This window comes from Amphibalanus amphitrite, unplaced genomic scaffold (assembly GCF_019059575.1).
Source record: "Amphibalanus amphitrite isolate SeventyFive unplaced genomic scaffold, NRLGWU_Aamphi_draft 000009F_arrow, whole genome shotgun sequence".
Taxonomy (NCBI): domain Eukaryota; kingdom Metazoa; phylum Arthropoda; class Thecostraca; order Balanomorpha; family Balanidae; genus Amphibalanus; species Amphibalanus amphitrite.
Genome location: NW_024881505.1, coordinates 2,418,369 through 2,430,589, shown reverse-complemented (window position 1 = coordinate 2,430,589; position 12,221 = coordinate 2,418,369). Strand labels below are relative to the sequence as shown.

Sequence of the window (12,221 nt, the reverse complement as noted above, 5' to 3'; positions counted from 1 at the left end):
ACACCGTCCTAGCTCGAAGCAAGCTTGCTGCTTGATGCCTTGATTTGTCCCTTCGCATCCTTTCTCGTGCATGTATTCTGGCAGAGGCTCACGAAGTTATTTCATTATCTCATCTCAGAAGTCGGTCCCTCGAATTCACTATTGTGCAGTTGTGCAGTTGTATTTCTGAGCTATAGCGTAAGTTTGATGCGAGTCTGCTTCGGATCGGTGCGAGTCTGTGACATTTACATTCCTTCTGAGATTACTGTTGGAAGAATGCTACCAACTTATCCTTTTCCAGTGTTTCCTTTTTGCGGTGCTTTTATTCTGTGTCGCTTATTGTTACAATATGTAGTTACTGCTTTCCCTATTGTTCTGTCATCCAGTGCCGTAACCGTATGTCAAAGGCTTGGGTTGTTACCCAGTGTCCTACCCTGTGCCATTTATCTGTGTATTGTATTGTTACATTATGTAGGCTGTACTTACCGTATGTCTAAACCCTGTGTCGGCAGTGCTGCTACGGCCGCCAGCGGTACAAAGCACGGCCTCCATTTGACGATATCGGTGACCGCCTGCTGGACGGCACCGGCTCCGAGTGTGGCGGCCCGCTGGCCGGAGGTGCCGGTCTCAAACAGCTGCTGGAGGCGAGCACCTCCGGCTCCGGCTCCGGTCTGCCGCTGCTGGTACAGCGCTCAGTGGCGCGTCAGGTCACCCTGGACCAGAGCATCGGCAAGGGGCGCTATGGAGACGTCTGGTGGGGACGCTGGCATGGAGAGGATGTGGCCGTTAAGGTGAGAGAGAGAGAGAGAGAGAGAGAGAGAGAGAGAGAGAGAGAGAGAGAGAGAGAGAGAGAGAGAGAGAGAGAGAGAGAGAGAGAGAGAGAGAGCGAGAGAGAGCGAGAGAGCGAGAGAGCGAGAGAGAGCGAGAGAGAGAGCGAGAGAGAGAGCGAGAGAGAGAGGGAGAGAGAGAGAGAGAGAGAGAAGTGTGAAGAGGAAGGGAGTGAGACAGGGGAGGTTGGAGGGGGGAACCGAGAGAGTGAGAGTGAGAAGTGAGAGAAAATATTTTTATCTTAATTTTAGGAAATATCGTCCTCTCAAGAAATGAAGCAAAGTAAACGATGTAGCCTGTCTGAGACGCTAACTTTGAAAGCCTGCGAGCTCAATTCTGGGGTATTTAATTTCATTGTTAAGTGCTTGACGTCAAACATTGCGTTACACGGTCTTCTAGGGTGTTGGGTTGATGTCGACCGAAGCATTGTATTGCTTCTCTTTAGATCTAGTACAGAGCGACCTTGTTTGAAGTATTGAATACGCGTCGAGTCGTCTTTTCAGTTAGGAGATTCTCCGGGTGCACTCAATGCATACGTAACTGCTGATGCACCCTCTGTTAACGCGTCCCATCGTTAGATTTGAGCTTTCCGCGGGTCGCTTACGTCCCAAACAAGGTTCTTGCTCGCTTTGACCTCTTACTATGCGCCTCGGCAGATCTTTTCGACCCGGGACGAACGCTCCTGGTTCCGTGAGGTGGAGATCTACCAGACGGTGATGCTGCGACATGAGAACATACTGGGCTTCATCGCGGCAGACAACAAAGGTACGGTCGTGTTCTGCTACTACTATAGCTTCGTCCCTCAAACAAGGATACGACGATCTGTGTAATATCTTCTCCCATCCCTACTCTCTGTCCTCCAGGCATGAGTGACAGTATCCCCGTCAATCAGTTCCTCAGATACTACAATCACGAACCAACAATGATGACGCCTTTTCTATCCCTATATCATAATTCATAGACCTCTATATACCACACTATAATAGGTATATAGTGGTCTATGCTATGCCTATGTCTCTCAGTTTGTGTCCTCACTCCTTACCACCACTCGTCAGTTAACGCGTAGTCCATGTTGGCCCTTAGACCGTGCCTCAGTCTGAGTTCCGAGCTGTTCTATGCTACCAGTCCGTGGCCCGGTCCAGTCTTTACCCCACTGCCCTCAGTCGGTATCCCAGTTCCATCAGTCTGCGCCCCATCACCCTCAATCCGTCATTCAGTCAGTGCCACCCGAGCCCCCAGCAGTTGATATACCGTTCAGCCGTTTGCTGAAAGCCATCTCTCGCTATGCAGCCAATGGCGGACTCAGATAGCCTATTTGCTGAGACTGGGAGTTCCGGGGCTTTGGGAAGACTCTGAGAGCTGCTCGCCTAATGCATTCATCGCAGCTATGTTTGATCTGGAAAAATATGATGTAAAGTGTTTCTGCGCTGCGCTACTTGGTAATCGCCTGAGAAGCGACTCAGGCGTTAGTTGCCCGGGAGCTACCAGCCTTGTGAGTGCGATATGTATGCGGGGGATCGGCTGGAAGCCATCGGGGAAGGATCTACTCTCACAGTGGGTGTCGAGTGGGTTGTGTAATGTATGTGTGTTTTATCATGTATGTAGTGTTTGGTAGTGTGTAGTGTTTGGTGTGGTTGACGTGGTAACGAGAAACAAGAAGCGTTTTTATATAGTACTGTTTCCTGATTAGCGATTATACTCCCTCAGTGAAGATTATTGTCTTTTCAATATGCATCAACCACTTCCACAAAGCTGCTTTCCAACTTCTCAAGCTTCAAGACGCACACCTAATGCTAACGTCAATCGAGCGTTTTTAGACAGAAGAGCGTCACGCCGGTTCAACATTTTAATCTACTCATCTGAATTATGAACCTCCATCGCAGCGCATTACAGTTAGTTAATAGAACATCGTCGGAAATTCTCTACGAACTGCGGGTAGTTTGGGTGGCACAAAACTTCATCATGATTGTTAAACATATCCTTCACAAAATTGGACTAGCCCGTGTCTGGCACCTACATCAGCTGCGATGCGTTCTCTACTAGGCTGTGGGTATGGATCTGTGCTACCTGCTTCGCCAATCCCTCTGACCAATCATCCATAGTTCGCTCATTTCATATGACATGTTACCCTCACCCTGGCTTATGAATAGTACCTAATGACCTAACTTACCCTTCTCTACCGTCAGATAACGGCACATGGACGCAGCTATGGCTGATCACGGACTACCACCGCCACGGGAGTCTATTCGACTACCTGCAGCGACACACGGTGGACGTGAGGGGCATGTACCGGCTGGCGCTGTCTATAGTCACCGGACTGGCCCACCTGCACATGGAGATTGTCGGCACACAGGGTAAGATGGAGGGGACACAGGGTGAGAGGAAAGGGATCGAAGGTGCACTGGATGAGAGGAAAGGAGGGAAGGTACGCTGGTTGAGAAGAGAAGAAAGGGAGGCAAGGCATTACACGGGATGGCTAATGAGATTGAGGAGGGGACTGGCCCTCTAATTGCACATGAAATTTCACGTTGCCGTTTGGACACTATTTCCCTTCCTGCGGGCCTGGCCTGGTGGGCCTGTGGGTGGCTTCAAGGGCGGCCCCATGCGCACCTTTAACTGCAGGCAGTGTGGTGTCAAAGAATCGAAGCCGGTTGGTCGCCAGCGCTGGACGCGTAGTAGGTTATTCCGACGCTAGACCCGATAGAGGGCAGCAGCATACCCTGAGTGGGCGCTTTGCCTGCGCTGCTGAGTCGCACACTGACCCACCATGTCACGCTGACCGTCTCTCGCTCTGCTCGCCAGGTAAACCCGCGATCGCGCACCGCGACCTCAAGTCGAAGAACATTCTGGTGAAGAGTAACGGCACGTGCGCGATTGCCGACCTGGGACTGGCCGTGCGACACATGCCGGACGATTCGGTCGACATGGCGCCCAACAACCGCGTCGGAACCAAACGATACATGGCACCCGAGGTTAGTGTGGGGGATGCGAAGGGGGTCGGAACGAAACGATACTGCTCCGGAGGTTAGTGTGTGTGTGTGTGGGGGGGGGGGGGCACAGTGGCACAGGAGTGATGGGTGTGATTTATTGAAGGGATGGCGGGGGCGGGGACGATGAATTTGTTTGTCAGGGTTTGTCCGTTATATAGTGAAGGCCTGCAGCACCTGAGCAGAAGCAAGTTTGTAGGTGCGGGGTGTGCTTGAGTTTGAGAGATGTGTTAAGGCTGGCCATGCCGTCGAGGTATTCTCAGGTCACAGATAGATTACCGCAGAATTTTCTGTTGAATTGAATGCTGCAGCGAATGACTGAACCGAATGAATATCACCTTGTCAACTGGCTTAGACGAGCGTTCCTACCTTCCCGGCCTGACTACTCAAACGCTTCCCTGTCTGAAGCGCTTTCTGTGCCATGAGCCTGAGAGACACTGGCGCCACCTGGGGTTGGATTCAGGCAGAGACGCAAAATGCGATGCTATCCGACACTTATTGTTGTTTCAGCATGTTTTCAATCAAAATGGCTAACTCATACTGTATTGGATATTATGTTGTGTGAACGATCACGTTTTAACTGACGCCCCCCCCCCCCCGTCAAATGGTGAATCCATATTACCACCCCTTCCCCAAACGTGTCCTCTTCCCCTACCACTCCCGCGATCACCAACCATCCATTCTTCCTCCCAAGCATTCCTCTCGCGTGGACCAAATCCCTCCGTCCCAATAGGTGTCCTTCCCTTTGTTATCTCTCGCCTTAACCTCGCCCGTTTGTTTAAAAGAGATGCTTAAGATTCGCCCCTCCTCCTAGTTCCCCTGCTTGACGCCCTCCCCTCTTCGCCAGGTACTGGACGAATCCATCAACATGCACCAGTTCGAGTCGTTCAAGCGTGCCGACGTGTACGCTCTGGGTCTGGTGCTGTGGGAGATAGCCAGCCGATGTACGGCCGGTGGAACGGGCTCACACGAGTACCAGCCGCCCTACCATCACCTGGTGTCGGCCGACCCCAGTCTGGAGGATATGCGGAAAGTGGTCTGCGTGGACCGGCAGCGGCCATCCATACCGAACCAGTGGCAGAGCTCAGAGGTGAGATATACAGACAGACAGACAGACAGATAGACAGACAAACAGACAGACAGACAGACAGCGGCCCTCCATACCGAACCAGTGGCAGAGCTCAGAGGTGAGATATACAGACACACAGACAGACAGACAGACAGACAGACAGACAGACAGACAGATAGACAGACAGACAGCGGCCCTCCATACCCAACCAGTGGCAGAGCTCAGAGGTGAGATGCACAGTGGATACAGTCAGATAGACAGTCAGGCAGACAGACAGACCAGACGGACTGAAAAAGACCCCCCCCCCCCCCCCCCCACAAACAGTCAGTTTCAAAATGCTACAGTGCGCTTTGTAGACACGCGGACCAGCAGCTCGAGACCGGAGCCCAAACTTAGGGCTCAGTAGTCGTAATTCTCAATTATTATGTGCTATACCCTCACTGGGTGAATGTCTAGCGACATCCAGTACCATCTAAGGTGCAAACAACCCATGACAGTCTGCAGGATGTCCGGAAAGTTTTCGCGCTTTTCAGCATTTTTTTTTTTTTTACAAATGCGTTTGGTTCATACATATTCAGCAACAGAGTCAAACAATGCATGGCCAGGGATACGTCCAAGCCACATCCTTCCGTTAACTGCTCATTCAATGTAACCACCGTCTGCGCCGACGACTGCCTCGACGCGGGGCAGAAGCGCCTACGGGTTTTGGCGATGTAGGGCATCCCCAGATCCTTCCATGCTGCCATGATGCAAGTCTTCTGCGACTACAGGTTGGGTTGAGAGGTGGCCTGGAGCTAATTCTGCAGAACGCTCAGCACGTTTTAGTCGAGCGGGTTGAGCTCGAGAGAATAAGGCGGTCTCATCTCATTCCTTCATAGGTGATCTAGCACACAGTTTGGCTTGGATGGCTTTAGCGTTGTTGGAGGGCGTTCCGTGTTGTTGAAATGCGAAGTCACCTTCCGGGCAAGTCGCCTTGACTCTTGGGTAGATGTGCCTGTCCAGGAACCCCTAGAACAGTGGTCGGCAGGTCATTCGGGGTCGTGCCCCCTTTTTGGGCGCCAGGCAGGGCCATTACCCCCACCTACCAGACCCCATTGCTGACATAACCAAGTTTACTGAAATTCCATACCGTCCTGGAACTCGTTGGGTATTTGTGCATTTCCAATGCATCAAATTTAAAACATGACACTTCCTCCACAAAACATTTAATGCCTATATCCCAGTAGCGGCGGCACACCTTCAATTAAGGGGGAGGGGGGGAGCACTGCCGACTTTTGGTCCCATTCTTTCCATGCAACGCCCATAGGGCTAATGTTAAAATGCAAAAATCAAAGGGTGCACGGTGCCCCGGTGCCCTCCCCGTTCCGCCGCCTATGCTATATCCCATTTAACCCTTGTACGTACAGGGGCGGCGGGTGGTTTTTCGTTAAAAGCTCACGTAAAAGGCATTGGATCACGACCAAATTGTACCCTCGAGCCCATCATTTTTGTTTTTTGTTTTTCACCAGCCCGGAAAATATCATGACCTGAGACCAGTTTTACCAACAGAAAAATAACCGCCTGCCGGAATTTTTGCCTCAAGACCGCTTCACATACGGAGCGTAAACACGATGGGCTCGTAAGCGGATAGGGCTTTACCGTTTACGCTCCATATGTGAAACGATCTTTAGGCAAAAATTCCGGCAGGCGGCTATTTTTCTGTTGGTAAAACTGGCCTCTGGACCCATAATGACCGTTGGCTTATGAGCTTTTTCTGGAGATCATCTTGAGCCATAAAATCTCACTTCAAGAAGTTATAGCGGGTCCCGATTTTCTCGACACTTATCATTGCCCTCTTGAATGAGACGGAATGACCGAGGACCTTAAAAATGGGCAGCAGCGGCTTCCTATGGTCACGGGTAGCACGCTCGTCTTTTTTATGCACAGCTCCATATCAGAGTCCGAGAGGCCGCGGGGGTCCGATCGACTGCTCCCCCTTATGTTAGCGGCTGTTGAAACGCCAACAGACGGGCGACGGTTAAAAGTTGCAGCTGCTTTTGAACGACTGTACGGAGGGGTGAGATGGTGAGGCGAGCAGGTACGTGAAAATTGGTATCTAATCAATGTGTGCTGTGCCTTTGGCCTGGGCTAATCTTTGAACCCTGGGATGCAACAGTCACGATGGCTCCATCACTGGAGCTACAAACTCTAAAAAGATAGGCTTTCTCAGAATCCCTCATTACCCCCACCGAAAGGGCTCCATTACCCCCAAAGGGGGCATGCCCCACCATTTGCCGACCCCTGCCCTAGAAGACCAGCCTTTTATTAGTTCCTTTGACATCGACGAAGATGATGGAAAATGTGTGTCTATCAGGCCCCCGGGTTCTCTTCGATTACCGATGAAATGCTGCTACGTTCTCGGCAGTTTTGACATACCATGTTCGTTCCGGCCCTGAGAGTATTTGAAGGAATTCCCGATTCGAATCATTGCCTTTACCTGCTGAACCGTTCACTGAGAAACGCTGCATCGTTCTGCAACTCGTGCCTCTTTCAAGTTGCACCTTACCGTCGCGCGCAAACATCCAACGACATGGTGCATTGTCGCCCATCTACCCATCACTGAACACGAGTTCTCAGTTCAACGTCATATTTGCACGACCCGCAGATAACTGGTCAACGAGGGGTCATACCTATGGAGCTTGGCTGACTGTCCACTAATCACAGCGCGCGTTAGAATATGGCGTCCAAGACAAGCGTTAGGAGCAGGACCTTCTGGACGCCCGTGGTTGACTCGATGCCATTCTGATTCCTCTCCCAATGGACAATGATATAGCGGGATATAGTCGTACCAGTCGTACCCTTTGCGTCACGCTCAGAAAGGGAAGCCTCCGGCAACTTTCGACGGACTATCTTTCCACCCCCCCCCCCTCATATTACACACCCACTTCTTGCTGTCAGTAACAACTACCGCGACCCCGCCCCCCCCCCCCCGTGTTGCACTGTTAGATCTGCCAGTTCTATTCCAGTGCTGAATCACTTGAACTGTTCACACGATGGAATGGTGGTGGTTGCTATGACGATATACACAGCAATTTCCGCACTAACGGACCAGCTTCTATGTTACATGCTATTATCACCACGAAGACAATAGCAAACTTTAATAGTGCGAAATCGAAGTTGTCCAGTCGAAATCCCGTTCATTTTGATGTCATTTTTGGACTGATGATTTCGTCATTTGGATCGTTCTGGTGACATTAATTGCATTTAAGTATGGCACTGTCGTGCAGAAATGCAGCCAATAATGGCGGGAGCGTGGCGCGCGGTTTTCCTGGTCGGTAGGAAAACGTGAAGACGATCCAGAGAGTTCGCTGCGCAGCCGTCTCACGCCGGGAAGGAGTTTTGCTTTCGCCCGTTTAGAGGAAGTTTTTGGTGCGGGGAGAATCTGTCTGTCTGGTGGGGATGGGGATGGGTGGTCTGGTTGTAAGGGGTAGGGAGTATGTTAATTGAGTTGTGATGAGAGGGGCTGTTGGGGGGGGGGGGGGGGGCTGGCTAGACATTGTCTGGTGGTTAAAGAGAGATCTCTAGTGTGGGATCGAAAGAGAGTTTGGCGGGGATCTGTTTTATATATGAATCAGGATCAGGCTCGGGAGTGGGGAGGAACTGTAAGCTCAAGGCGGGGTGTGAGTGGGAGGTGTTTTGGAGCTGTGACTTTATGCAGATTTTTTTTTTGGGGGGGGGGAAGCCGCGGGTATTTTATCTGTGTTACCAGGATGACTATTGCGAGGTCTTGGCTTTGAGACTTGAGAAGCGCTAAAAGTGGGCATTGAGCCTGGATCGGCGGCGTCCGAAGCCATAGCGGCGCCGGTCCTTTGAAACTATAAGCCCTTGCAACTGACAATGGCTCAGTGTCAGAACAGGACGACTGACAGTCATGAGACTCCAGTCTCTGTGATAGTTGTTTTGCTGCCATGTAACGGTGAAAGGCGTCTCACACATTTCAAAAAGGGCGAACCGGATGCTCGCGTTTGGTCGGGCTTAAAATAGCGTGAACGGTGCCTTTGAAGACGGGTTGTTTTCCGTCCCCAAAGCCGACCCGTCTCTGGCTGTCTCTAAAAATCTCTTAAACGTATGCAACAATGACACCACAGGGCTTTTGCTTCACGAAAAATGGGAATTTTATTCAGCCGTTTCGTGATTGCCGTGATCTAATGCATTGTCATGCAATGAGGCGCCCTCTGTGAGAGGCCGGTCTGCATTGCGTCATGGGTTACTGGCGCCCCCTGTGTTGAGCGGTGTATCCGCGCGGCAGGTGACGGCTGTGACTGAAAGGCTGAGCCATCATGCTGCGGGAATCGGCACCAGCACAGTAATGTTACCGGTACCAACACATCTCTGGGGCGCCAAGTGTCTAGTTACGAGTATTACGCGTGTTCACCAAGCGTGAGATGTCAGAGTCTCCACTTATTGGAGGAGCGACTGCTGATTTGGCCACCCAACCCTGTCCCTTTGTTAACAATTTCCCAGTGGAGGTCCCGGCCTGTTTTCCATTTCCTGTTGGTTGGTGATCCTCACTTCTTGACTACCTAGTGAGAAGCAATATCGCTGCCCTACGATGATGTCCGTCAGGGACGATCTCCTGTGTACTAATTTGTACTCTGAGCAGTGAGCAACCCTTCCCAGTTCATTATTATGTGTTGCATGTATACAACAAAATTTCATCACACTGTGTGGAGAAGATGCATGATAATATTCCGCTGACCGGCCCCTGTCTCTCCGTCGGCAGGCTCTGCGCGTCATGGTCCAAGGTGATGAAGGAGTGCTGGTACCCCAGTGTGACAGTGCTATCTTCCTGTTACCCCAGTTTGACGACACTCTCTCCCTCAGGCTCTGCGCGTCATGTCAAAGGTGATGAAGGAGTGCTGGTACCACAGCGCCGCCGCCCGGCTCACCGTCCTGCGCGTCAAAAAGACGCTGAGCAGCAGCTGCGCCGCCGATGACATCAAGGCTCCCCTGTAGACACTGCGGGCTGGGACATGCAGGCTGCATCGCAGCTGGGCCTCTGCTGGGCGGACGGAGCACTGAGGAAAACACTCCGAACGGGCCATGGATGCAGCCAGCGCGGTGGCAGACGGTGACTGTGCTTCTTTTACAGCTGAGGTGACAATTCTATACAACTGATACTGCAATGACTGTCGATCTGACTTTGATGACAGATAATTGTGTCTAACCGCTGTGACGATCTGATGCGTCCTGTCGCCAATGAGATGAGATGACAGGGGACTCGGCACGCGCACGCTGCTCACGCGAACTCTAACACTGCTATGGGGCGGGCCTCGAGTGAAGTGAAATCGGCCCGCGTCGGAGGCTGGATGAGCCTCCCTAATTGCACCTCGGAATTGGTGGCTTTCGAGACTTGTGTCGGTAGCTACTGACGTGCGAGATGGCTCGTGTCTGACTGTGTTTCGGTATGAGCGAGACACCGCGAGGCTTCACTGGAGCGACAGACTCTGATGGGATACCTCACCTCTCATCGCGGGCGGCGATGGTGCTCCATACTCGGCCGGGTGACGGTAACGTGACGTTCGTGACACCGTCACGGACCTCACGAGCGGCAGCGCCGACCCGGTCACGGTCTTGCAACGTGCGTCGGGCGGGCCTGGACGGCGCTTTTTCGGGTCGCGGGCGCCCCTCGGCCGACCACCAGGTGTTGCCGGCTCTCTTACCTCGCCCTTCCCTCGAACCGAGCGCGTATTTGACCAACTTCCAGGGCATCTGTGTGGCAGGTGCCGCCTGCCGGCCGTGAGGTATTTTTAAGGCCGCGCTCCGGTGTGTTTGAGGTGCGCGGTAGCCCGGGGCCCGCCGGCGGTGAGGTATTTTTCGGCCGCTCTCCGGTGTGTGGGGTGCGCGGTAGCCCGGGGCCCGCCGGCGGTGAGGTATTTTTCGGCCGCTCTGTCTGTATGTGAGGTGTACGGTAGCCCGGGACCCATCGGCTGGGTTACCGGTGTCAGAGTGTAACTCAGGTATCGAATACGCTCGCGTTTCCTATGTGTCTCCAATCTGTACAAGTGAGCGCGCCATGGCGCTGTGTCGGTTAGACAGGTATCCATACACGCCATTTTTCTTCTTATGTCGGGTCGATTTATCAGTACAAGGCCGCGGCTGCTCCTCGCATTCGATGCCGTTATTTTTTCCACGTAGTTCTGTTGTCTCTAGTGCAGTGATACGTACAGCTATGGTCCATATCTGCGTACTTGTTACAAATACAGTTTATTTCCTATGCCTATTGTTCGGTGCGTCATGTCTAGGGCCATGCCCAACTTCCGTGTCTCGTCAGGTGGACGTGTAGTGTGGTATTTGATATTTTATGTCTGCGTAGTACTGATTATAATACAAGTAGCGTGCTCAAGTCACTCTTTCGTTGTAAATCAGTTGTGACTCAAGGCGACCCGGTTTGCCGTGAGGAAGCTCCAGAGCATGACGTGATGTCGGCAAGTCGCGTCATTCCTGGGACTTGGTGATTATCGGGGGACAGTCGGGGTGAGACGCAGTCTGTTAGGTGAGTCTGATATACACATAGGTGGCAGCACTGGGCGCGACGTCGCCCGTAGACAGCCTTTTACGGCAGAGTCAAGGAGGCTGAGCGTGAACAGCCTCTACGTGAAGTAACCGTGCATGTGGAGTGATGATTGCTCGAAACCATACAATACGTGAACTTATCTTATTATGCCTGCCAACTTGTTTCAGTCGATTTAGTCATTTCAGTCATAGACATCTATACCAAGCTCAGAGGCCTATGGTTCAGTAGTCGTCCAATTGATGACCGCCATTGGTTTATTTTGAGGCTAAATGATGTCGAGAGGAGACGCCAGTCAGCAAGACATATCTGAACCTCAGCGGTGTGATGACATGAGACCTGCGTAGACACTCAGGTTGTGTTATCGCCCCAAAAGCGCATTGCTTTCTGACAATACCGGCCTCTATGGGACTATCAATGCTAAAGCGGGATAGAGTAGATACATTGTTGAAGCTAAAGTGCGTAGTGTTAGAGGGCGGCGGCCTTAGTTTAACGCCGTTCTGTGCGGCTCGAGCCGCATCCGCAATAGTGTCCGATGCGGTGCTGTCAAAAATGAGAAGGCAGTTTGCACCAGACTCCGAAGACTGCAATGTAACTACATAGCATTCACCAACCGTCATTTCAACTTCACTCTTCCTTCAACTGCGGTTTCCATCCGAATTTTCCGAATGAAGAGATTTAGCTGAATCGCGTCAATCAACCCTTCCCAGGAAATGAGACGTTTGTGCCCTAGGTATCGGTCACGCAGTGCCTACTACCTGTGTCCCAGTGACTACAGAAGACACTGGTCGGCTACAGCTACGCA

At 52.0% G+C, this 12,221-nt stretch overlaps 1 protein-coding gene across 1 annotated transcript; it reads left to right on the top strand.

The window, feature by feature from the left end:
- Positions 1-491: 491 nt before the first annotated feature.
- On the top strand, positions 492-11,248 carry LOC122379714 (TGF-beta receptor type-1-like; the record flags this gene model as incomplete). Its single annotated transcript, XM_043362120.1, has 6 exons — positions 492-770; positions 1,464-1,572; positions 2,994-3,161; positions 3,610-3,779; positions 4,642-4,884; positions 9,727-11,248. Coding segments are annotated over 6 exons (1,101 nt in total), but the record flags the coding sequence as incomplete, so codon positions are not given.
- Positions 11,249-12,221: the final 973 nt, after the last annotated feature.